At 36.3% G+C, this 26,841-nt stretch overlaps 1 protein-coding gene and 1 long non-coding RNA gene across 27 annotated transcripts in view; one reads left to right on the plus strand and one right to left on the minus strand.

Annotated features, from left to right (window-relative positions):
- The window catches only part of Ptprq_4 (phosphatidylinositol phosphatase PTPRQ), a 474,745-nt gene that overhangs the window by 381,602 nt on the left and 66,302 nt on the right, over positions 1 to 26,841 (minus strand). For 18 of the 26 annotated variants that reach the window (XM_054235185.1, XM_054235183.1, XM_054235172.1 and 15 more), the window contains one exon: positions 13,116 to 13,228. The exons of the other annotated variants lie outside the window; for them this stretch is intronic. In XM_054235185.1, the coding sequence (XP_054091160.1) occupies positions 13,116 to 13,228 (113 nt within the window). The remainder of the gene's footprint in view (positions 1 to 13,115; positions 13,229 to 26,841) is intronic. 26 annotated transcript variants of the gene reach the window in all.
- On the plus strand, positions 9,345 to 10,165 carry LOC128922871 (uncharacterized). Its single transcript, XR_008472064.1, has 4 exons — positions 9,345 to 9,492; positions 9,555 to 9,745; positions 9,815 to 9,968; positions 10,032 to 10,165. It is a non-coding gene; the product is annotated as an uncharacterized LOC128922871 (long non-coding RNA).

The raw sequence follows: 26,841 nt of genomic DNA on the forward strand, positions 1-26,841 counted from the left end.
TTCTATTCCGTTGGGGCGTCGGCGCAAATAAGTGATATGTTGAAGAACCTCGCTTTTATGCGAATTGTGGCTAGACGTTCATCCACCGGGGTGAATGCCAGGACTCGGCGACGGACTCTATCTCCCACCACAAATCCAACACCAAATTTGCGCTCCTTTATATGGCCGCTGTAGTAGAGGGGGTGTCTCACCCGAGGCTTTCTTTTTCGATTTTTCATTGGTACTTCGTTTTTATGTGGTGGGTCCCAAGCCCTACGCACAACCGCAGAAGCGGGTTCGCCTTCTCACTTTAGCTCGCCTTCAAACGGATGTTTGTTAGCTACCCAGAGGATACTTGGTCTAAAACCGGAAGTCGTTCTGCTTGAATCATGTCGATTAAAATATCCAACATCTATTATGGTTACAAATTATTATATACTGAATGTTTACTATAAAATGTAAGTTTTATATTTCATATAGCGATATAATGGAATGTTAAAATAGCCGATTTTTGAACTTTCAGTAAGAAATTAGGTTAATTAATACGTCTCAAATGACAATTAACAGATCTTTTTCATGATATATTAGTTTGTCTATGCTGCAAATCACCAAAAATTTCTTTAACCACTTTCAAATTTAGCGTTTTCATTTATATTTATTGTTTCAAGTTCTTCTTAGTGATCTTGCACGGCGGTTAAAAATGTTTCCGTAGAATTTTTTTTTTGGGAACATTTCAATCTGGCCTTTCCAGTTTCCCAATTGCGAAACGTCAAAACCTCCTCCATCCAGTCAACTGTCAAAGTAGGGGAGGTTTTGACGTTTGATATTGCTCTCTCACTTCCAATAAAATGATAGTTGTTCATCTCTTTATCTCTGCATGTGTTTTATTCAATTGGCTTCGCGTCGCGGTTGTGTGTTTCGATTTTTTAATATACATATTCATTATTCAATATTAATAAACAAAGAAAACATGTCGCACCAATAAAATTAAACGATACGGAATGGGCAAAAACGAATGCACAAAAAGCTGCAGTATTTGCAAATCATTTGAGAAACACATTTACACCTAACGATGGAGATGAGCTAAACTGTGAAAATAGTTGGTTGGACCCAATCGTCAGCATTTCTCCAGTTACTTGTAAAGAAATTAAAAGTCTAATCAGGAACGCAAGGCTCAAAAAAGCTCCTAGGTTTGATTTACTACTGGAGAGATATTACGCAATCTACCAAAGAATTGTATAAAAAAATTGTAAAGTATTTGAAGTAATTATGATACCTAAGCCGGGTAAACGACTACATGTTGTCACATCTTACAGGCCAATATCGCTGCTGCCAGTTCTATCGAAAGTCTTCGAGAATGTTCTCATAAAGAGGCTCAAATCAATAATAGATCGAAAACACCTTATACCAGTACATCAGTTCGGCTTTCGTGATCATCATTCAACAATTGACCAGGTACACCGAATCGTTAATTTCGTTGAAAATGCTGTGGATAAAAAGAACCTTTGTTCTGCGGCCTTCTTAGAAGTGCCTCAAGCTTTTGATAGAGTTTGGCATTCGGGTCTACTGCTGAAACTGAAATGCATGTTACCCAAACAATATTGCGAAATAATTGCTTCCTACCTAAAAGATAGATACTTTCGCATAAAACAAGAGGATGCATACTCAAACTTGCAACCGATGAAAGCGCCACAGGGAAGCGTGTTGGGGCCAATGCTTCACTTGCTTTTTACAAGTGATATCCCCACTGACTCAAGTTATTTGACAGCGACATTTGCGGATCACACAGCCTGTTAGCAGCAGGAGAGTAAACCTCAATTTCTACCCTTCGAGTGCATACAGCAGTCAATGCAATTACTAAATGGGCTTCCAAGTGGCGCATTAAATTAAACGATTCCAAATCAATGCACGTAGACTTAAAAAAAACCATCATACCATCTCAATTATATAAATGGTACTCCTACACTACATCACAATAAGGCTAAGAACCTAGGAATCACCCTAGATGCTAAGTTTCGCTGGAAAGAGCATGTCAAGAAAAAAATGTGCGAGCTTGATTTAAAATTTCCTAAGTTTTACCATCTGGTCGGTAGGAGATCCACGCTTTCAATCTTAAACAAGCTGTTTATATATAATTAAGTACTAAAGCCAATTTGGGCCTATGGAGTTTAACTATGGGGTTGCTCAAGTCAAAACTGTATTGCCTGCATTCAGCGCTTCCAAAATAAGGTACTAAGAAGTATAATTAATGTGGGATTTTATTATAACGATTGATTATCATTTATTAAAATCCATTTTGTATTAAAAAAGGTTAGTTTCAAGTTTTTAACAAAAGGTTAAAGTTAGTTATTTGAACAAATTTAAAGTTATTATATTTAAAACTGAGAATTAATGCGCGTCGTCTTCTATGCACATCGTCTAAGTGCCACGTCGTTTCGCGTTCGTCTTTAAACTCAAACTGTCTGTTGTAAGCTTGTATAGTTCTTCTCCTATCAAGGCGTCGGTGGATGGTGGATGTCGATGCTTCTTCTTATTAAGTGTGTTCGACGGCTGTCGTTTAACCCTTTATCACCCACATTCGGCCATCCTGTTGTACATTCGACCCGAATGTTGCGTCGTTGTCTTTCACCCATGGCTTCATATATTCAGCTGTAGTTGTTGTGTTGATAGGACCTTCTGCGTTTGTAAGTTTTCGTACGTCGTATGAGTTATTATTTTTGATCTTAGTTATTTGATAGGATCCTAAAAATTTAGATTTTAGTTTAAGACCGCTACCAAATTGCGTGCGCTTGATTGCCACCAAGTCATTGATTTTATACTGCTGTGCTTGTTTGCGTCTCAAGTTGTACGTCTTCTTGTTCTCGTTCTGAATTTTACGTATTTGTAATTTTGCTTGCTTACGTTGTTCACAGCGTTCGTTGTTGAATAATTCTGTATTCTCTTGCTGGATGAGATCGCGTATTTGATCTTTTGTTCGCATCTTCGCGCCGATTAATAATTCAAAAGGTGTTGTGTTTATACTTCTTGAATACGTTGAATTAACTGCTTGTTGAACTCTGTCCACGTATCTGTACCATTTCGATGGGTCATCTATGCTGAGTTTCGATAAAACTGAAATAATGATAGCGTTCAGCCTTTCGACTTGTCCGTTTACTCGAGGTAGTCCTGTTGTTATCTGGAACAGCTTTATGTTTTCATTGTCACAATATTTTTGGAAGTCGTTTGAGGAAAAAGCAGCACCTCTGTCGCAGATAATATTTGCTGGATTTCCGAAAATCATGCTCTGATTTTGTAGCTTCGATATTACTTCGGACGTAGTAGTCGATTTAGAGCGATACAGCCAACAAAACTTAGTAAATGAGTCAACCACTGCCAAAATATGCTTGTAGTTTTTATTTGTTGACTCTAGCGGACCCAGAAAATCTATATGAAAAGTATGTAGTGGTGTTTCCTCTTTGTTCAGCGGATGTAGTAAGCCTTCTTGTTTACGATTGCTTAGTATACAAGGTATGCAGCAACTAATGTATTTCTTAATCTTATCGTCGACGTTTTGTATGAAATATTCTTGAATGATGAGATCTTTTGTCTTCTTAACGGCGAAATGGCCTCTGTCATGAGCACGTGCAATAATTTGATTTTGCATACATTCTGGAACTACTATTAATTCATTACCATTAAAGATTTTGTATAAAATATTCGATCTAAGAAAATAGTCATCATAGGAACTTTTATTATTGTTGAGTACTTCTCGGATTGCGATTAATTTTTCGTCTTGTTGTTGTGCTTGGCTTATTCTAATGGTTAAGTCATCGTAGTGTATCATCATAATTGCGTATCGACTGAGAGCGTCGACATGTTTCATACGATTGCCACTTCTGTGTTCAACCACATAGTCGAATTCTTGTAACAATAGTATCCATCTTGCTACACGTGTGCACAGGTTTTTCTTTTCTAGCGTCTTCGTGAATGCGTTACAGTCCGTAACTAATTTAAATTTGATACCCAATAAGTACACTCTAAACTTTGTTAGCGCTTCTACCACCGCAAGTATTTCAAGTTCATAGCTTGTGAATTTTCTTTGATCATCAGTCGTTTTTCTACTCATGTAGTAAATTGGATGAAGTTGTCCGTCGTTTGGAGACTTCTGTAATAACATAGCCCCGAAACCGTCTATAGAAGCGTCAGTATGAAGCTCCGTTTCGTACTTCTGATTATAAATACCAAGTACGGGATTTTCGACTAGAGCTTTCTTGAGTAAATCGAAAGCTGTTTCTTCTTCATGTCCGATTTTAAATGAACAATTTTGTTTAGTCATGTCTGTTAATGGCTTGGCAATAACAGAATAATTTGGTATGAACTTTCTAAAATGATCTGCCAATCCTAAAAAACTAAGAAGTTGTTTTGTCGTCTGTGGTGTTTTATAGTTTAAAACAGCTTCTATTTTCTCTGGTGATGCCCGTACTTTCTCTAGATTACTTACTGCGTGTTCTTCGTTTATACCTGGGATTATGATGTCGTCGATGTATGGCAATGCAATACCTTGTCGTGTAAAATTTCTGAAGATTGCGTTTATGTGTCTCTGAAAAGCTCCCGGAGAATTCGATAATCCAAATGGTACTTTATTAAATTGGTATTGACCATTTTGTGTTACAAACGATGTGTATTTTTTATTGCATTCTGCTACCGGAACGTGGAAAAATCCATTTTTAAGGTCTATGGTACTAAAAATTGTTGGATCTTGTAATCGATCTAATTGGTCGTCTATAAGCGGTAGTGGGTATCGATCTTTAATAATTACTTTATTAATTTGTCGATAATCAACGCAAAGTCTATGTGACCCGTCTCTTTTTTTAACTAAAACAACTGGACTTGTAAAGTCAGAGTTTGATTCTTCGATTATACCGTCTTTAAGCCATTCGTCGATTTGATTATTAACGATAGCTACTTGCGAGAAAGGTACCCGGCGTGGTCTACAAAAAATTGGCGATTGATCATTAAGTACAATTCGCATTTCTACATCAGTTGTAGCAATCTTTTTGGGTTCATAATTGTATATTAATTCGCGCACTTTTTGTTTGGCTATTGCACTCGCGTTATTACCAACATCTAGTTCAAAATTGTCAGTCAACGCATCTATCTTCATAAATGGCACTTCTTCATTATTTTCGTTGTCCACTTGGATCTTTTTAATTGTTAAACCTTCACGGTTAATTGTTATTTCTGTCTTTAAACATAAGTCTTCGCCAAGGACCACATCGATATCCATACACTTGGTTGGAACAACATAGAACGTTAAATGAAATATTTGACCGTCTATTTGTATATCGTGATCGAAATAACCGTCCGGTTTGATTTTATTTTCTTTCATATTTCCACCAGACCCGATTAATGATATATTACATGCACTTAATTTTGTTTTGTGTAAATTGTTATACACCGCTTTTGCTACTATATTAAATTTGCTACCAGTGTCGCACAATGATATGTAGTATTTATCACCGATTTTGACGTTCTTATTAGTCAAATTACAACTTGCTACGATTTGGCGAGTATTTGCATTTGTCTCTTTTTTCTTTTGTTCACAGTTTACCGAAATATGTCCGAATTGATTACATTTGAAACACTTTCTGCCTCTTTCTTTATTCTTGCAGTTGTTAGACAAATGTCCTTTTTCACCGCAGTTAAAACAGTTGATTTCTTTTTTCACATTACTTTGTATACTCTTTTTTATTGTGGTTATACCTTGTTTATTCGTATTGCGTTTGCACATAATTTCGTAGAACTTCAACTTTTCTTTAAAATCTTTTAAATTTTTGCCACCATATAACATCGCTTTGTTTACACTCAAGTCAGTAATGCCATCAATTATATATTGCATTAACGCATCATTTTCGATATTACCTTGCGAGGCAATTTCTTTCATAGTGTAGAAATATTCTTGCACACTTTCGTTTTCTCGTATTTTACGTTCACATAGTCGTTTGTGTAACACTGCACTGTTTGTTGTTGATTTAAATTCATTTATCAGAACGTCTTTTAGTTTTTGCCACGAATTTAGGCCTCTTTCACTTAACACAAATTTTTTAGCTATACCGCGTATTGATTTTTTCGCGAACACAAGTTTTTGTAAATTGTCCCATTGCATCAAGATTGCTTGTTCTTCGAATTCTTCTACCCATAGTTCTATTGCAATCTTATCAGAACCATCGAAAATTCTAATTGAGTCCTCTACGTCGCGCATTGTTATTGCAAATTTTGGTGTATGCTTTGCAACACTATTGCTCATGCGTATATCGTTGTTTCTCGCGTTTGTTTGGTTCGTGTCTTGTTCATCATTCATCTCTTTCAGTTGCACCTGTAGGGAAACTGTAGTAATTTGTAATTTCACCCTTATTTTCGCTAAGCTTGCTGTTACTCTCTGCATCGTTATTACTCTCATTGTCGTCATTTTCGGCGTCGTTGTTTTCGTCATCTTCGTCTTCAATTACATCAGCTTCGTCTCTGTTTCGATCGGCTAACAAGTGGTTACGTCGTAAGTTTTTGAAAATGTGCAGCTTTATGTCAGGTACATTGTAGTCGATTTCTAACATATTGCATATTGTTACTAGGTCGCTTTCGTTTAGATTCGTATTTATATAATCTGCTTTCTGGTCGTATTCAGCGCTGTCTTCGTCGTATGTGAATCCAGAAAATTCTCTGAGGCGTCGGCGGTTACTTCTGTCGCCTTCGCTTTCAAAGATGTATTTATGTAACGTCGCAATTTTAGGCTTGCTGCTATTGCGCAGGCTGTACTGCATGAAATCGTTGAGACATGACATTTCGGCTATGTATGCACATATGTTTCTTTATATGAATGTTTATACACTTCACTTATTTTATGTGCAAGATCTTTAAATTTTGCCAACGAAATAGTTTAATGTTTTATTTTTTGTCACTTTAATTTACACTTTCAGTTTACAGTTTAGTTTTTAATGTTGAGCCCCCATTTATGTGGGATTTTATTATAACGATTGATTATCATTTATTAAAATCCATTTTGTATTAAAAAAGGTTAGTTACAAGTTTTTAACAAAAGGTTAAAGTTAGTTATTTGAACAAATTTAAAGTTATTATATTTAAAACTGAGAATTAATGCGCGTCGTCTTCTATGCACATCGTCTAAGTGCCACGTCGTTTCGCGTTCGTCTTTAAACTCAAACTGTCTGTTGTAAGCTTGTATAGTTCTTCTTCTATCAAGGCGTCGGTGGATGGTGGATGTCGATGCTTCTTCTTATTAAGTGTGTTCGACGGCTGTCGTTTAACCCTTTATCACCCACATTAATGCTCCTTGGTATGTTAGATCTGCTGACCTTCACTTTGATCTTGGTGTGAATTCAGTAGTAAACGAAATAACCAAACTTGCAAAGACTCACGAAATGAGGCTTATACAGCATGTAAATGAACGGTACTGCTGAACGAGAAAACCGACTGAAACGTAAGAGGCCTTCAGACTTAGCAAGTCAACTGTAGCAGCAAATAAATTGCTCTAACATTTTGCTTTTAATTATTATTTTTGAGTTATTAGAATTGAATTGTTGTTAGTATTTAATCATTGTATACTAGTGCGATCCTTCATACCAAATTTTATTTCCATAGCTTTATTTATGGCTTAGTTATGGCACTTTATGTGTTTTCGGTTGTCGCTATTTTCTGGGCGTGGCAGTGGTCCGATTTTGCTCATTTTCGAAAGCAACCTTCCTATGGTGCCAAGAAATAAGTGTGCCAAATTTCATCAAGATATCTTAATTTTCACTCAAGTTACAGCTTGCACAGACGGACGGACAGACAGACATTCGGATTTGAACTCCACTCTTCACCCTGATCACTTTGGTATATATAACTCTATATCTAACTCGTTTAGTTTTGGGTGTTACAAACAACCGTTATGTGAACAAAACTATAATACTCTCTTTAGCAACATTTGTTGCGAGAGTATAAAAATATTCCTTCAGAACTCGAAAAGCTTGGAATAAAAATGGTATCGCAGTTTCCTCTACATCCCATGCATTTATTGGATCTAGGAGTAACAAAAAAAATGCTGATATGCATTATAAACCGTAAAACAAATAATTTCAAATTGCAAAAAAAGATAAAGAACTGATTTCAAAACGGTTACTTGCTTTAGGTACTTTTATGCCAAAAGAATTTTCAAGAAAACCAAGAAGCCTCGATGAAATAAAATATATCCTTGATCTTGACGAAACTTGGCACAAATATTCCTTGGTACCATAAGAAGATCAAGTTCGAAAATGGGCAGAATCGGACCATTGCCACGCCCACAAAATGGCGAAAACCAAAAACACATAAAGTGTCATAACTAAGCCATAAATGAAGATATAAAAGCGCCTAAGGATAAATTTTAACCGAAAATATGGTAAATCTCTCAGATATCTCAATTTAATTCAGAGGTAAATGTTTTCTTCTAATAGTGTGTCTCTGTTCCAAAAATTATTAAAATCGGCTCATAACATTTCCATATACCTCATTGTAGGTTTTTCAAAAGTATCTTCTCCTAGCTCCCATATACCTAATTATAGGTTTTTCAAAAATACGGCTTTATTCCGCATATATGTATTGGTTAAATTTTTTCAATAAATTGCGAGAGTATAAAATGTTCGGTTACACCCGAACTTAGCCGTTCCTTACTTGTTTAATTTTTCATTGCGCCTATCGTTTGCTATGTTTTAAAAAAAGCTATTTTGATAACTTGGATGTAAGCGACCAGCTATTAAAGAAATTTGTAATTCTGTTTCCCCAGCTCTACTCTGAGAAGGCAGTTACTTATAATGTACATAATTTGCTGCATGATCATGGACTTTACTGCATACAAGTTTGAGAATTTCATGCAAGACATAAAAAACAAAATTAAATGCCCAACAAGAGTTCTTCAACAGCTTAATAATTTATATGTAAATGAAGTAGTAGTGTCATCAAAAAGTCCAGTGGTTGGTTTTAAAACAAATCGTTTGGGAGAAATAATTTCATTTGAAAGCCATTTTTTTTATCAACAATTCAACCCAATAATTACTGCTGTATAACTCCTTGCATTCTCTTCAAAATTAAGGAATTTAAGCAAATAGATGATGAGAAATATATAGTGGGCAATAGAGTTTTGAACTTTGACAATTTTTTCTCGCAACCAGTCCAATCTTTGTCAGCATTAAGAATAGTAATAGCGAGTAAAGATATATGTTCTGATTTAGAAATATTCAAAGTAAGTGATATAAATTATAAATATACAGCTTTGCCTTATGGAGAACAAATCGTCATGATGCCCATTCTTCATAACGTCATCTGGTAATATTTTTATAAATTTTAGATATCGAATAATTTTATATGTTTTAAATTAAAATTGTTACACTTATGTTTAATTGCAGATGTCTTTATTTAAGTCGCAAATCCCCGATTCTGATTTCTTTATCGCTTCTAGCGAGTTTACCAATATAAATACAACAAATAACATTAAATTAGAAGGTAATGCCAATAACAAAGTTCATAATTTCAATGTTTTTAATCAAAATGTTTGTGTTTATTAGAAAAACTTGATATCATTATAGCCAACCAAAACTTCATAAAGAGACAACAAGCAGAAACGTTGGCGATGTTTAAGCAGCTATTTGAAAAAGATGTGGGCTCCTATGGAATGAGAAGTGTGTTCCAGTTGTCCAACTTGGAAGCATTAAAAAAACTGAATGCAGATATAGTGGCAGGTTCCAGTGCAGACTATGTAAGTTGTCTATATAATCCCTTAAGTTTCACTATTTGACTAATAAATATTATACCTATTTTTCTATAGATAAAAATCATTAAAAATATAATAGGCAAAACGGGGATTATTAAATCTATTGAGGGTATTTTCGAAAGGAGTCTTATTGTTCAGTTGAACTACGATGGCATTCATTCCAAATACTCCTTAAAGGAATGCAAGGGGTTAATCGACTGCTTGTTTGGTAAATAATTTTAGAAAGGTAAAAAAATATAAACATATTTTCTAAAATTTTTTATGATTTCAGAGGCATCAATGAAAGAAGGATATAATAAAATTAATAGTGTCCACTGTTTCTGCTATTGATAGGTTTATAGTAAGTAGTTACTAGTAATAGAAAAAATAGTTTGAAGGAAAGTACTTCGAAGTATACGAAATACTGGGTTTATAGTAAGTAGTTACTAGTAATGGAAAAAATGTTACCGAATTAACAAAATATTGGTGTGGGGAAAGTACTTCGAAGCACACGAAATATTAGGTTTATAGTAACTACCTACTGAATTAATCAAAATTAGGTGTGGGGAAAGTACTTTCCGTCATATGAATTCGTAAACGAAGTGGAGGTCCTTCGCTCCAATGACATTGATCAGAAAAACAAAATTAGATAGTATTATTGTAGGAAAGTACCTCTACTTATTTTTTCAGTAGGAAGTATCGAATTCTTTCCTACTTCCAAGTCCCACTGGGATGTAGCGAGGTAGCTATTGAAATATATTCAGCGATATGTGGTGATGTAGTTAGTGAAGTACAGGTGATGAAATCACTAGGGAGTAGTGTTAACTGGTTACCGCCAACGACATCGCCGTGTTAAATTCTTGAGTGAACTCCATTGGCGGTAATCTGGCTGGTAACTAGTGGTGGTTACCAGTAAGTAGTGAACTCACCAGTGTTTCACTGATGAGCCGAACTGGAGGGATATATGAATTAGGCTAAGTATATTCCATAAATAAAGGAGCTCTGGGCAACCAGAGCTTGAGTAATATTTTGAATCCTAAACGATACATGTCTTATTTAACAATGTCATTAAGATAACATATAATGAGAATAATGAAAATCATTATATAATATATCATATATGGGGCCGTATTATATGAACGATTTCAACTACTTTTGCCACCAAGCTACATTATATCCACGATTAAGGGTTCACTTAATTTTACTAACATATCTCACATATTATTTTTTGAAACCTAATATTACGTATATTGGACCCAGAGAAAGTAATTATCCGATAATAATATATCTTTGAATTTCTATAGAATATCTAGAGAATATCGATTTGAACTCTACTAGGCATCCTAATCATTATACTCTCGCAACCTGTTGCACAGAGTATCATAGTTTTGTTCACATAACGGTTGTTTGTGTCACCAAGAAATATAAGAGTTATATATGGGGTTATATATACATAAATGATCAGAATGACGAGTAGATTTGAAATCCGGATGTCTGTCCGTCCGTCTGTCCGTCTGTCCGTGCAAGCGATAACTTGAGTAAAAATTAAGATATCTTAATGAAACTTGGAACACATGTTCCTTGGCACCCTGAGGAGGTTGCTTTCGAAAATGGGCAAAATCGGTCCACTGCCACGCCCACAAAATGGAGGAAACCGAAAACCTATACAGTGTCATAACTAAGCCATAAATAAAGTTATGAAAATGAAATTTGGAACATAGGATCCCATTAGGGAGGGGCACATTTGGATGTAATTCTTTTGGAAAAGTGGGCGTGACCCCCAAATAGGTTTTTTGTATATAAATCGCAAACCAATAAAGCTATATAAGCCAAACTTTCTGCAGTCGTTTCTTTTAGCCATTTCCTTATACAGTCCAAAAATGAAAGAAATCGGATAATAACCACGCCCACCTCCCATACAAAGGTTAGGTTGAAAATTACTAAAAGTGGGTTAACTCCCTAACGAAAAACGTCAGAAACACCAAATTTTACATAAGAAAAGGCAGAAGAAAGCTGCACTGAGATTTTTTTACAAAATGGAAAATGGGCGTGGCGTCGCCCACTTATGGGTCAAAAACCATATCCCAAGAACTATTCGACCGATTTCAATGAAATTCGGTACATAACACTTTCTTGACACCCTGATGACACGGGTGGAATATGGGCGAAATCGGTTCACAACTACGTCTACTTCCCATATAACCCAATTTTGAATTCCATCTGATTCGTTCACTTTATAATGTATTCATAAGGAACCAATGAAGCTAGCGGAATAAAACTTTACACAAATACTGTATTTGAGCTGTGACATCACTTGTGGAAAAATTGTCAAAATCGAACCATGACTTTTCAAGGCCCCTGATATCAAACATGAAGAACTCAGTGCCTAAGGTTAATTTTTCACCGAAAATATAGGTAAATCCCTCAGATATTTTAATGTAATTCATTCCCTCTGAATTTTTTTCTTATAACAGTTTCTCTCTGTACCTGAAATGGTAAAAATTGGGTCATAACTTCCCGCAGATCCCATATACCTAATTATAAGTAATATTAAATTAAGTGAGCGTATAGTCTTCGATACGTTGTATCTTGGTGGTGAAAACGAGTGAAATCGGTTTAGGAATTACCTCAGTCCCCATATACTATTTATGATGATTTTCGTTATTCTATTGAACTTTATGCCGAATATATGGGTCGAATTGTGTTGTCTTTATAAAATTACATCAATAAATTGCGAGAGTATAAAATGTTCGGTTACACCCGAACTTAGCCCTTCCTTACTTGTTTTGATATACATATACATATAACTCGTTAACCCTTTAAGTTCTAGGTGACACAAACAACCGTTATTTGAACAAAACAAAGCTGCTGATGTCAAAATAATTTTAATGTTTATTTGCAATTCAGTCAGTACCCCTCTACCGAACAACCTAAATTATGAAATCTTTAACTCAGAAAAAATTGTAGGTATGTATGTATCCAGATTTAGTAACTACAGTAAATATCTTTAGTATGTATAGTAGCAAAAATAAGAATTATTTATGACAATGCTTAAAAATTGTTCTCAGGTCCTTCTACAATATACACAATTAAGAGATAGGCACAATAACTGGATATTAGTCTATATTTGAACAAGGATTAGCAAACATTCATCATGGGCTTTAGACTCTTATGGTTTAGAAGACACATAAGTGAGCTTCAGCTAAACCACCACCAACAACGAGTACTTAATTCCTTTTTATGCAATAAGAAATTAAGTTGAAATCAAAACGGATGAAATTCCATTTATACATATATGTAGGTTTAAGAACTCCCACAACACCGCATACGCAGTGGTTATTTTTGACATATACACACATTTTTGTATTCTACTTACCTGAATATTCCGTACTTGTGTAAATTGTTCTGTTCACAATGCTTTCCTCTTCGACATTTAAAGCTTTAATTGAAACTGTAGCCACATAACTGTTGCATGGCTTAAGCTCATAACTAGAATATTTGAAGATAATATTAAGGAATGTTTCTAATAAATGCAAAACAATAATCAACACTTAAATAATTCCATAGTTATCTTGAAATATCTATGCATAATAATTATATAATTGTTTCACAGGTTACATAGGTTTCTTCATTATCTTAATAAATTTCTTGAATATTTTCTATCAGAGTTATACTTTATCGCTCCTCCAGGATAGCCACGCAATTCTTTAAAAGCATTTTTCTCAAAACTGTATTTTCAAAGTGCCAAGAAATTTACGTGGACTTGGACGAAGGTCATTTTCTTAATTATAACTATTAACAAGTAAGGAAAGGCTAACTTCGGGTGCATCCGAACATTTTATACTCTCGCAATTTATTGATGTAATTTTTTAAAGATAACACACTATTTGGCCCACATAGTCGGCATAAAGTCCAATAGAATAACGAAAATCGTCATCGATGTAGTATATGAGAACTGAGGTTATTCCTAGACCGATTTCTCTTATTTTCACCACCAAGGTACAAAATATCCAACACTATACGCTCCCTTAATTTTGCTAAGATATATATTAACCGATATATGCGGAATAAAGCCCACCGTATTTAAGAAAAACCTATAATTAGGTATATGGGAGCTAAGGGGAAGTTATGACCCGATTTTAACCATTTTTGATACAGAGACACCTTATTGCACTGAGAGATTTACCGATATTTTCGGTAAAAAATTACCCTTAGGCACTGTTCGATATCTAGGGTCTTGAAAAGTAATAGTCTGATTTCGACAATTATATATTATACTATAACTCGAAGTTCTCCATAACTCGAACTCTTAAAGAGGCAATAGAGTGCACTTTTTAGAGTCGAACTTTTTGGTCAGGACATAATACAAAATTTAAAATTTTACTATAGAGGCCGAATTTCAAAAGAGTCCCTCTAAATTGTAAGGAGGCAAACAAAAAATGTAATATTTATTACACATATGGATTGCATAAATCAAACAAATTCATGGGACATAGACGTCAAGAGCCAATAATAGCAAACTGCAACAAACAAAATTACAGAATACATATTTTAAATAGAACAGTGTATAAATCTATATTTTACACCTTTTTGAAAATTTATGTTTTAATGAAAATTCTATAACTCGAAGTTTTTTTGTGGATTATGGTGATTCGAGTTAGAGTGGAACTTCACTGTATTCCTTGTAATTGCATACGTATGTATGTATGTACATGCATTAGTGCCTTTCGAATCAATTGTCATTATTAATGATCATTAAGATCAATTGCCTTTCCAGTTATGAGTGAAATAAAGCGCATGAAGCAAATGTGTATCTCTCTTCAGTGCAGTGTGCGTACTCTTGCTCTTTGTTTACAAGCTCTTCAACTGATGCTGAGTTAACGGTATGCCGATCAAATCGTATAGTTTCTTATGAGTGGCTTGAAATGACAAACGAGTGAATCGTTGCAGGAGTTTACATATTATGTATGTATATGTATTTATATATAGTGAAGAAATCAGCTTCTTTTGCCATTTCTTCTGTAAAATTTAGTGTTTCTGATGTTTTTCTTTAGGGAGTAAAGGAACTTTCAGTAATTTTCAACATAACCTTTGTATGGGAGGTGGGTTGAATCAGCTCATACGCAAAAGTTTCTATTCAATTCCAATATATAATATATATCGAGCGCTGCAGATGGCAGTGAGACGCATTTACAGACACAAAAAGAGAGCAGCCGAAATTCCAGAGTATGAAGATTGTGAAAAGCTGACCGACATGTCGAGCGTATTGTATCAGTGTGGCTTTGGACCTGGAAAATTCACCATGGATCAGACCCGAGGAAAATAATCGATAAACACCATCTTTCCATCGGTTTTAAAACTCTCTGCGATAGCACGAAAATGAGCTGAAATTAGTATCCCTTCAAAAGTAATACGGCCGTGTAAAGGGACGCTAAGCTACACCAAAGGCTCCGTCAGGATCAGGAATGACCTCTTCGAGACGTTCGAGTCCGATGCTTCATACACTTCAGCGTGGATCACTGTATATAAAAATTGCATGTCACTTTTTTCTATCCGGGATTCACGCCTAATCGTTTTTAATAAAATTTTGCACAGTTCTGCAGTTTGGTTCAACTTGAGAGATAGGATAGCCTATATTTAAAATATTAGTTGAAATGTCCATCCGTCTGTCCAGTTGGTCAAGCAATAACTTGATCTGGATATTCTGTGTTAAAAAAATGGGTTATAACAAAGCTACAAACTAAGATTTAAAATTTGGAACATATCGCTCATTTACATGAATAGTGTCACAGCTCAAAAATGTCGAATACATGCCACAAGTGTATTGAAAAGACTAGTGGCATGTAATATATTTAATATAATGATGAGTATAAGTGGACTAACAAGAGTGTACTGAAGTTTTTTCTTAGGCATAAACGTGACTCCTTTTGAATTATGTCGTTATTTGTGAAAAATATAAATCAATTTCGCTGTCATAAGTTAATTGTGTCGTTATTTCTGAAAACGCATCATGAAAAATAGAATTTCCTTTTCATAAATATCGTTCTAACATAAAATATGTCGTTCCTTCTGAAAAGAAAACTGAATTCACTCTATGACAATATGTGTTGTAACACAAAATATGTCTCTCTTTCAGAAAAAAAACCTAATTCTGGCCCAACTGAGGTGTCGTTGTTGTGGTTATAAAATAATGCAACATAACAAGTTTAATAACGGCACATTTTTATTTCACGGTTTTTTTTCTACGCATCAGAATGAAATTTTTATACAATATGGACAATATGTGTTTTTTGAGTTATGACACTATTCAAGTTATGATTACGGTACGAAAGGGCATCTGTAGTTAATTGTCAGGTAAAGTATATTACAAATCACTAAAGCTGACAAAAATCTTCAAAATAAGTAAATATTTTAGCGCAGATAATTGAGAAGAGCTTAACTTAAAAAGTGAACAATGGCCCATGAGATTAATGCATGTATAATACAATCATATTTATGCCGAAATGTTAAAACACTTCAATTGCATGCAATTTCAAATTGCTCCGTCACCACAAGTATGCAATGCATTAATCTGCCAGACTATTTCTGACCTATGTATATTATATTAATAAATTGAGATATTTTCGCGAACTTCAGTAAAAATGTTGATGATAACGACATTAACTTCAAGATACAATCGTTGTTGCTAATATCGTCCCTAATAATTTCAATTTATCAAATAGTTAATAAGAATATATTTCAACGTACTCCTTATCCACAGAAATGCGTGGCCCGATTACTAGTATATATACAGTTGGACTTCCCTAACTATATAGTGATTCGAGTTAGAGAGACTTTGAGATATAGACGTTTTCATTAAAATATACAATTTACGATATAGATTTTAAGATTCTGCCTCGATAGTAAAATTTTAAATTTTGTATTATGCCATCAAGAGCTCGAGTTATGGAGAACTTCAAAATAAGGAATTTTGATTTAATGTAAGGAAATTTGAGTTCGAGCTATGGAGATTTTCAAATTATAGAATTTCGAGTTATGGAATTCAAGTGTATATATTGAAACATGGTACATGAGTTTCTTAGCATACTGGTGTTGCGGATGGGCGCAAACAGACCATCCCCACCACCACAATATGGCGTTAAGCGAAAAGTTATAAAGTTCCATAATTGAACCACAAAACTTTGATATATTAAAGTAAAATGTACCAAAGGATTATATTATGGAGAAACATTACGGTTCAACCATTTTGGAAAAGTATGCATAGGCTCGCCTCTCCGGTTGACTTCTGACTCATATATGTATACAATTTATTACATGTCGTCGCTAATCAAAAATTATGGCTAAAATTGCAAAATTTTTAATACATACTACACTTGATCTCGTTTTTGCACGGTTAACAGGGACAGTAAATTACACGTCCAAAAAAATAAAATTTTCATATAACACTCACTATTAGGACCAATTTAAACAAAAAATCCGTGCAAAGAAATAGAAAAATGGTAAAAAAGATCTCATTTTATATGTAAATCCTATTCGTAGAGTGATAATTTACATTGTAGATTTTTATGGTATAATATGTATACAAATGTATTAATGTTAAAAGGAACCATGAAAACGTTACGTTTCTGTTTAAAAAATTCGTCATTAATCGCTGTGTCTTCTTTGCCTTAAAGCTTCATTTAGTTGCTTACTTACTCGATTAAAACTAATTTAAAATTTCGTAAATTCTATTAACGGAACACAAAAACATCGTGTAAAAAAATCCGTGAAAAAAAGCGTGTAAAAAGGAGAGATGTGTTCCCTTTTCTGAGCTTTGAGAGTATTGATGTTACACCCGCAGTTAGTTCTTCCTCATTTGTTTAAAATTAAATAATTAAAAACAAAATATAAATTGTTATCTATAGAAAATGTGCTACTCAACTATAAACAAACACTCAGACCTATATGGATCTACGGTGCACAACTCTGGAGATGTGAGTGAGTATACATATGTATGTACATATCATATAACATTTGCTTGTTAATCTATCTATTGTACTAATTGTTAAACTAGATGCAATGTATACAAAAAAACCAGATATGTCTAGTTAATTTTAAGTCAAGACACAACGAACTGGTTGAAATATAAAAATATGTGAATAGTCACATTAATATTGATTTTAAAATAGATACAGGAATCAATATCTCGATAAAGTATAAGATAATTTAATGATGTAATTTCAAAAGCAGGTGTCATAGTAACACCAAATAGAAACAATAAACCGGCTAGCCGTAGAAAAATTACTAATAATGAAATAGAAAAGTTTGTAAATGAAAAATAAGGCGAGCTAGACGTGAGTGTCAGTTAAATCGCACCCCTTCTACTCAGTTTCAATTGACATCTGCTGTACAAAATTCCCTTTGGAAAGCTCAAATTCGACTCCTACTTGCCTATAAGAGGCTTGGGTGGAAACTGGGCACGAAGTGACGAGGATAAAGCAAATTGTTTAGCAAATCACCAAGAAAAGGTATTTCAAACTAATTGTCCAAAGAAAAACTTTAAGTAACGAGTCGCTTGGGTCTATTAAAACGTCATCTTCTGAAACTATTAAAGTCATAAAAGAATTCGTCAGGAAACGATAATATTGCTCCACAAATGCTAATTGAGTTACCAAATATTGCTTTAACAGTGCTCTTCTTGCTCTTTAACGCTTTTCTCAGCAAATAAACATGATACGAAACTCTTTCATTCGAGAGAGAGCTGTTAAAGTCCGCATTTTATATAACATTTTGCAGTGGTGCAGTGGTGCAGTGTGGAGTAAAAATCTCCACATTTTTATTAGACTTCTTGGGTATTTACTGTTTTGTAATTTACGCTTTATAGACTCTTCTTATCCAATATTAAGCCAACACATTCATTTATAAATATATATTTTAGGATAAATACAAAAATATAAATAGAACAAAATATTATAATAATTCAAAATCGTAGATATTTTAAGTCAACATAAACAATAATGTAACTTAGTTTTCTGCAAATATTTTAAGTAACACATATATTTATTTACATTTTATAAAAAAAATTAACACCTTAATATATTCTCTACAATTAAAAAAAACAAGTAAGGAAGGGCTAAGTTCGGGTGTAACCGAACATTTTATACTCTCGCAATTTATTTATTTAACTTAATTAATATTATATAATACACAATTTGACCTACATATTCGTCATATATATTATATAAAGTCAATTAAAAGTTGGAAACCATAATATTAGGTTAGAAGCACCGTGGTCCTCGTGTTCGATATATGGGGCCTTAAAAACCTATGGTCCGATTTCGGCGCTTTTTAGAATGGGGCTGCCACACGATTAACATAGTATTTGTGCAAAGTTCTGCACCGATATCTTCACTAGTGCTTACTTTATATATTCTAAAGTAAACGATTCAGATTGTATTCAAAGTTCTGGTATAAAGGAAGTAGGCGTGGTTGTGAAGCGATTTGGCCTATTTTCACAACATATCATTGGGATGTAAGGAAACTATTACAAACCAAGTTTCATTTAAATCGGTCGAGTAGTTCCTGAGATATGGTTTTTGAACCATAAGTGGGCGACGCCACGCCCATTTTCCATTTTGTAAAAAAAATCTGAGTGCAGCTTCTATCCGCCATTTCTTATGTAAAATTAAGTGTTTCTGACGTTTTTCGTTAGTGAGTTAACCCACTTTTAGTAATTTTCAACCTAACCTTTGTATGGGAGGTGGGCGTGGTTATTATCCGATTTCAACTATTTTCATGGTGTGTGGTGGGGTACGTAAGAGAATCGACTGCAGAAAGTTTGTTTTATATAGCTTCATTGGTTTGCGAGATGTATACAAATAACCGATTTGGGGGCGGGCCACGCACACTTCCCCAAAAAAATTACATCCAAATATGGTCCGATTCTGCCCATTTTGGAACTTGATCTTCTCATGGTGCCAAGGAATATTTGTGCCAAGTTTCGTCAAGATATCTTAATTTTTACTCAAGTTACAGCTTGCACAGACGGACAGACGGACTGACGGACAGACATCCGGATTTCAAATCTACTCGTCACACTGATCACTTTGATATAAATATATATAACCCTATATCTAACTCGTTTAGTTTTGGGTGTTACAAACAACCGTTATGTGAACAAAAATATAATACTCTCTTTAGCAACTTTTGTTGCGAGAGTATAAAAATCGTGTGCACCCAGAACATCATAATAACATGTTTAACAAGAAAGGAAGGGCTAAGTTCGGGTGTAACCGAACATTTTATACTCTAGCAATTTATTTATTTAACTTTATTTATATTATATAATACACAATTTGACCCACATATTCGTCATATATATTGTATAAAGTCCATTTAAAGTTGGAAACCATAATATTAGGTTATAGCACCGAGGTCCTCGTGTTCGATATATGGGGCCTTAAAAACCTATGGTCCGATTTCGGCGATTTTTAGAATGGGGCTGCCACACTATTAACATAGTATTTGTGCAAAGTTCTGCACCGATATCTTCACTAGTGCTTACTTTATATATTGTAAAGTAAACGATTCAGATCGTCTTCAAAGTTCTGGTATAAAGGAAGTAGGCGTGGTTGTGAAGCGATTTGGCCTATTTTCACAACATATCATTGGGATGTAAGGAAACTATTACAAACCAAGTTTCATTGAAATCGGTCGAGTAGTTTCTGAGATATGGTTTTTGACCCATAAGTGGGCGACGCCACGCCCATTTTACATTTTGTAAAAAAATCTTCCATCTGCCATTTCTTATGTAATTTTCTTAGTAATTGTACTCTCGCAACCTGTTGCACAGAGTAGATTTAAAATCCGGATGTCTGTCCGTCCGTTTGTCCGTCCGTCTGTCCGTGCAAGCGATAACTTGAGTAAAAATTAAGATATCTTAATGAACTTGGAACACATGTTCCTTGGCACCCTGAGGAGGTTGCTTTCGAAAATGGACAAAATCGGTCCACTGCCACGCCCGCAAAATGGTGGAAACCGAAAACATATACAGTGTCATAACTAACCCATAAATAAAGTTATGAAAATGAAATTTGGAACATAGGATCCCATTAGGGAGGGGCACAATTGGATGTAATTTTTTTGGAAAAGTGGGCGTGACCCGCCCCCAAATAAGTTTTTTGTATATAACTCGCAAACCAATAAAGCTATATAAGCCAAACTTTCTGCAGTCGTTTCATTTAGCCATTTCCTTATACAGTCCAAAAATGAAAGATAATAACCACGCCCACCTCCCATACAAAGGTTAGGTTGAAAATTACTAAAAGTGGGTTAACTCACTAACAAAAAACGTCAGAAACACCAAATTCTACATAAGAAATGGCAGAAGGAAGCTGCACTCAGATTTTTTTACAAAATGGAAAATGGGCGTGGCGTCGTCCACTTATGGGTCAAAAACCATATTTCAAAAACTATTCGACCGATTTCAATGAAATTCGGTATAAAACACTTTCTTGACACCCTGATAACACGGGTGGAATCGAGCGAAATCGGTTCACAACTATGTCTACTTCCCATATAACTCAATTTTTAATTCCATCTTATTCGTTCACTTTATAATGTATTCATAAGGAACCAATGAAGCTAGCGGAATAAAACTTTACACAAATACTGTATTTGAGCTGTGACATCACTTGTAAAAAAATTGTCAAAATCGGACCATGACTTTTCAAGGCCCCTGATATCGAGCATGAAGAACTCAGTGCCTAAGGCTAATTTTTCACCGAAAATATAGGTAAATCCCTCAGATATTTTAATGTAATTCATTCCCTCTGAATTTTTTTCTTATAACAGTTTCCCTCTGTACCTGAAATGGTAAAAATCGGGTAATAACTTCCCCCAGATCCCATATACCTTATTATAAGTAATATTAAATTAAGTGAGCGTATAGTCTATAGGAGGATGGGATCATGTGTAGAAGTTCACGCAAGTGAGGAAAGTTTTTGATTGTCATTCACTTGGGAGTGGCCAGAAACGATTCTTCTCCACATGGTTCAAGCAGCTCACGGCTTCCGGTTTTAGACCAAGTATCCTCTGGGTAGCCAACAGACATCCGTTTGAAGGCGAGCTAAAGTGAGAAGGCGAAGCCCGCTTATGCGGTTGTGCGTAGGGCTTGGTACCCACCACATAAAAACGAAGTACCAATGAAAAATCTACGAAAGCCTCGGATGAGACACCCCCCTTTTGATGACGACCCCTGCAAACGTTTTAAGGATAATGATATAAGGGCATGCACCTGGAATGTCCGGACCCTTAATTGGGAAGGTGCCTCTGCCCAGCTGGTTGATGTCCTCATACGACTCAAGGCTGACATCACCGCCATCCAAGAAGTGCGATGGACGGGACAAGGACGGAAGAAGGTGGGTCCTTGTGACATCTACTACAGCGGCCATATAAAGGAGCGCAAATTTGGTGTTGGATTTGTGGTGGGAGAGAGAGTCCGTCGCCGAGTCCTGGCATTCACCCCGGTGGATGAACGTCTAGCCACAATTCGCATCAAAGCGAGGTTCTTCAACATATCGCTGATTTGCGCCCTTCGCTGGGGCCCGAAATATGGTCGTCTGTAGTACCAGATTCCAGCATAAGAAAATACATCAAGCTACTTGGCTGTCTCCTGATCGAAACACGCGTAACCAAATCGATCACGTTGTGATAGACGGAAGACATGTCTCCTGTGTTTTAGACGTGCGTACGCTCCGAGGACCAAATATAGACTCGGACCATTATCTGGTCGCAGCGAAGATACGCACCCGCTTCTGTGCAGCAAAGAATGCCCGTCAACAAACACAAGGAAGGTTCGACGTCGAAAAGCTGCAATCGCAACAGACAGCCACGAAATACTCTACTCGACTTGCACTCCTGCTCTCTGAGAGCACTCATCAGCATCTCGGTATAAGGGAACTGTGGAACGGCATCTCAAACTCATTGCGTACCGCTGCAGCCGAAACAATTGGTTTTTCGGCAACGACAAAAAACAAGCTGGTACGATGAGGAGTGCCGTCTCGCAGCGGAGAGAAAACAGACTGCCTACCTCGCAACGTTGCAAACGACCACAACACGTGCGGGATGAAATAGATACCGAGAGCTGAAGAGGGAAGCGAGACGCATCTGCAGACAAAAAAAGAAAGAGGCCGAAATGCGTGAGTACGAAGAGCTTGAGAAGCTGGCAGACAGAGGGAATACTCGAAAATTTTATGAAAAAATGAAGCGACTTAACGAAGGTTTCAAGACCGGAGCATCCTCATGTAGAGACCAAGGTGGTAATCTGGTAACCGACCGGCATACTGGGATTATGGAGGGAACACTTCTCCGACCTGCTGAATGGCAGTGAGAGTACAACACCAGGAGATGGCGAACCCGATCCCCCAATCGATGACGATGGAACAGATGTTCCATTACCCGACCATGAAAAAATTCGAATAGCAATTACCCGCTTGAAGAACAACAAAGCAGCGGGGGCCGATGGATTACCGGCCGAGCTATTCAAATACGGCGGCGAAGAACTGATAAGGTGCATGCATCAGCTTCTTTGCAGAATATGGTCGGAAGAAAGCATGCCAGACGATTGGAATCTCAGTGTGCTCTGCCCAATCCATAAAAAGGGAGATCCCACAATCTGCGCCAATTACCGTGGGATCAGCCTCCTAAATATCGCATACAAGGTTCTATCGAGCGTACTGTGTGAAAGACTAAAGCCCACCGTCAACGAACTGATTGGACCTTATCAGTGTGGCTTTAGGCCTGGAAAATCGACAACTGACCAGATATTCACCATGCGCAAATCTTGGAGAAGACCCGTGAAAAGAGGATCGACACACACCACCTTTTTGTCGATTTTAAAGCTGCTTTCGACAGCACGAAAAGGAGTTGCCTTTACGCGCTGTCTGAATTTGGTATCCCCGCAAAACTAATACGGCTGTGTAAATTGACGTTGAGCAACACCAAAAGCTCCGTCATGATTGGGAAGGACCTCTCCGAGCCGTTTGATACCAAACGAGGTTTCAGACAAGGTGACTCACTATCGTGCGACTTCTTTAACCTGATGCTGGAAAAAATTATAAGAGCTGCAGAGCTAAGCCGAGAAGGTACAATCTTCTACAAGAGTGTACAGCTCCTGGCGTACGCCGATGATATTGTTATCATCGGTTGCAACAACCGCGCCGTTTGTTCTGCTTTTTCCCGCATGGATAAGGAGGCGAAGCGAGTGGGTCTGGAGGTGAATGAGGACAAGACGAAATATCTCCTGTCATCAAACAAACAGTCGGCGCATTCGCGTCTTGGCTCCCACGTCACTGTTGACAGTCATAACTTCGAGGTCGTAGATAATTTCGTATACCTGGGAACCAGCATCAACAACACGAACAATGTCAGCCTCGAAATCCAGCGCAGAATAACTCTTGCCAACAGGTGCTACTTTGGACTGAGTAGGCAATTGAACAGTAAAGTCCTCTCTCGACGAACCAAAATCAAGCTCTACAAGTCGCTTATCATTCCCGTCCTGCTTTACGGTGCAGAAGCTTGGACGATGTCAACATCAGATGAGACGACACTAGGAGTTTTCGTGAGGAAAATTTTGCGTAAGATTTATGGTCCTCAGAACATTGGCAACGGCGAATACCGCAGACGATGGAACGATGAGCTGTACGATTTATACGACGACATTGACATAGTTCAGCGAATAAAAAGACAGCGGCTACGCTGGCTAGGTCATGTTGTCCGAATGGACGAAAACACTCCAGCCCTGAAAGTGTTCGATGCAGTACCCGCCGGAGGAAGCCGAGGAAGGGGAAGGCCTCTACTCCGTTGGAGGGACCAGGTGGAGAGCGACCTGGTTACACTTGGGATCTCCAACTGGCGCCGAACTGCGAAGGAGAGAAAGAGGTGGCGCACTATCGTCGATTCGGCTATAACCGGCTAAACGGTTGCAACGCCAATCACATACATACATAGTCTTCGATACATTGTATCTTGGTGGTGAAAACGAGTAAAATCGGTTTAGGAATTACCTCGGTCCCCATATACTATTTATGATGATTTTCGTTATTCTATTGAACTTTATACCAAATATATGGGTCGACTTGTGTTATCTTTAAAAAATTACATCATTAAATTGCGAGAGTATAAAATGTTCGGTTACACCCGAACTTAGCCCTTCCTTACTTGTTTTTAACCTAACCTTTGTATGGGAGGTGGGCGTGGTTATTATCCGATTTCTTTAATTTTTGGACTGTATTAAGAAGTGGATAAAAAAAACGACTGCAGAAAGTTTGGTTTATATAGCTCTATTAGTTTCCGAGATATGTACAAAAAACCTATTTGGGGGCGGGGCCACGCCCACCTCCCCAAAAAAATTACATCCAAATATGCCCCTTCATAGTGCGATCCCTCATACCAAATTTTATTTCCATATCTTAATTTATGGCTTAGTTATGGCACTTTATCTGTTTTCAGTTTTCGCCATTTTGTGGGCGTGGGAGTGGTCCGATTTTTGGTTCGGGTGTAACCGAACATTTTATACTCTCGCAATTTATTTATTTAACTTAATTAATATTATATAATACACAATTTGACCCACATATTCGTCATATATATTATATAAAGCCAATTGAAAGTTGGAAACCATAATATTAGGTTAGAAGCACCGTGGTCCTCATGTTCGATATATGGGGGCTTGGAAACATATGGTCCGATTTTGGCGATTTTTAGAATGGGGCTGCCACACTATAAACGTAGTATTTGTGCAAAGTTCTGCACCGATATCTTCACTAGTGCTTACTTTATATATTGTAAAGTAAACAATGCAGATCGTCTTCAAAGTTCTGGTATATAGGAAGTAGGCGTGGTTGTGAAGCGATTTGGCCAATTTTCACAACATATTATTGCGAAGTAAGGAAACTATTACAAACCAAGTTTCATTTAAATCGGTCGAGTAGTTCCTGAGATATGGTTTTTGAACCATAAGTGGGCGACGCCACGCCCATTTTCCATTCTGCAAAAAAAAACTGAGTGCAGCTTCTATCTGCCATTTCTTATGTGAAATAAGTGTTTCTGACGTTTTTCGTTAGTGAGTTAACCCACTTTTAGTAATTTTCAACCTAACCTTTGTATGGGAGGTGTGCGTGGTTATTATCCGATTTCAACTATTTTCATGGTGTGTGGTGGGGTACGTAAGAGAATCGACTGCAGAAAGTTTGTTTTATATAGCTTCATTGGATATATACATTTTATACTCTCGCAATTTATTTATTTAACTTTATTTATATTATATAATACACAATTTGACCCACATATTCGTCATATATATTGTATAAAGTCCATTGAAAGTTGGAAACCAGAATATTAGGTTAGAAGCACCGAGGTCCTCGTGTTCGATATATCGGGCCTTAAAAACCTATGGTCCGATTTCGGCGATTTTTAGAATGTGGCTGCCACACTGTAAACATAGTATTTGTGCAAAGTTCTGAACCGATATCTTCACTAGTGCTTACTTTATATATTGTAAAGTAAACGATTCAGATCGTCTTCAAAGTTCTGGTATATAGGAAGTAGGCGTGGTTGTGAAGCGATTTGGCCTATTTTCACAACATATCATTGGGATGTAAGGAAACTATTACAAACCAAGTTTCATTGAAATCGATAGAGCAGTTGCAGAGATATGGTTTTTGACCCATAAGTGGGCGACGCCACGCCCATTTTACGTTTTGTAAAAAAATCTTCCATCTGCCATTTCTTATGTAATTTTCTTAGTAATTATACTCTCGCAACCTGTTGCACAGAGTATAATAGTTTTGTTCACATAACGGTTGTTTGTGTCTCCAAGAAATATAAGAGTTAGATATGGGGTTATATATACATAAATGATCAGGATGACGAGTAGATTTGAAATCCGGATGTCTGTCCGTCCGTCTGTCCGTGCAAGCGATAACTTGAGTAAAAATTAAGATATCTTAATGAAACTTGGAACACATGTTCCTTGGCACCATAAGAAGGTTAAGTTCGAAAATCAGCAAAATCGGACCACTGCCACGCCCACAAAATGGTGGAAACCGCAAACGGATACAGTG

Source organism: Zeugodacus cucurbitae, chromosome 6 (assembly GCF_028554725.1).
Source record: "Zeugodacus cucurbitae isolate PBARC_wt_2022May chromosome 6, idZeuCucr1.2, whole genome shotgun sequence".
Taxonomy (NCBI): Eukaryota; Metazoa; Arthropoda; class Insecta; order Diptera; family Tephritidae; genus Zeugodacus; species Zeugodacus cucurbitae.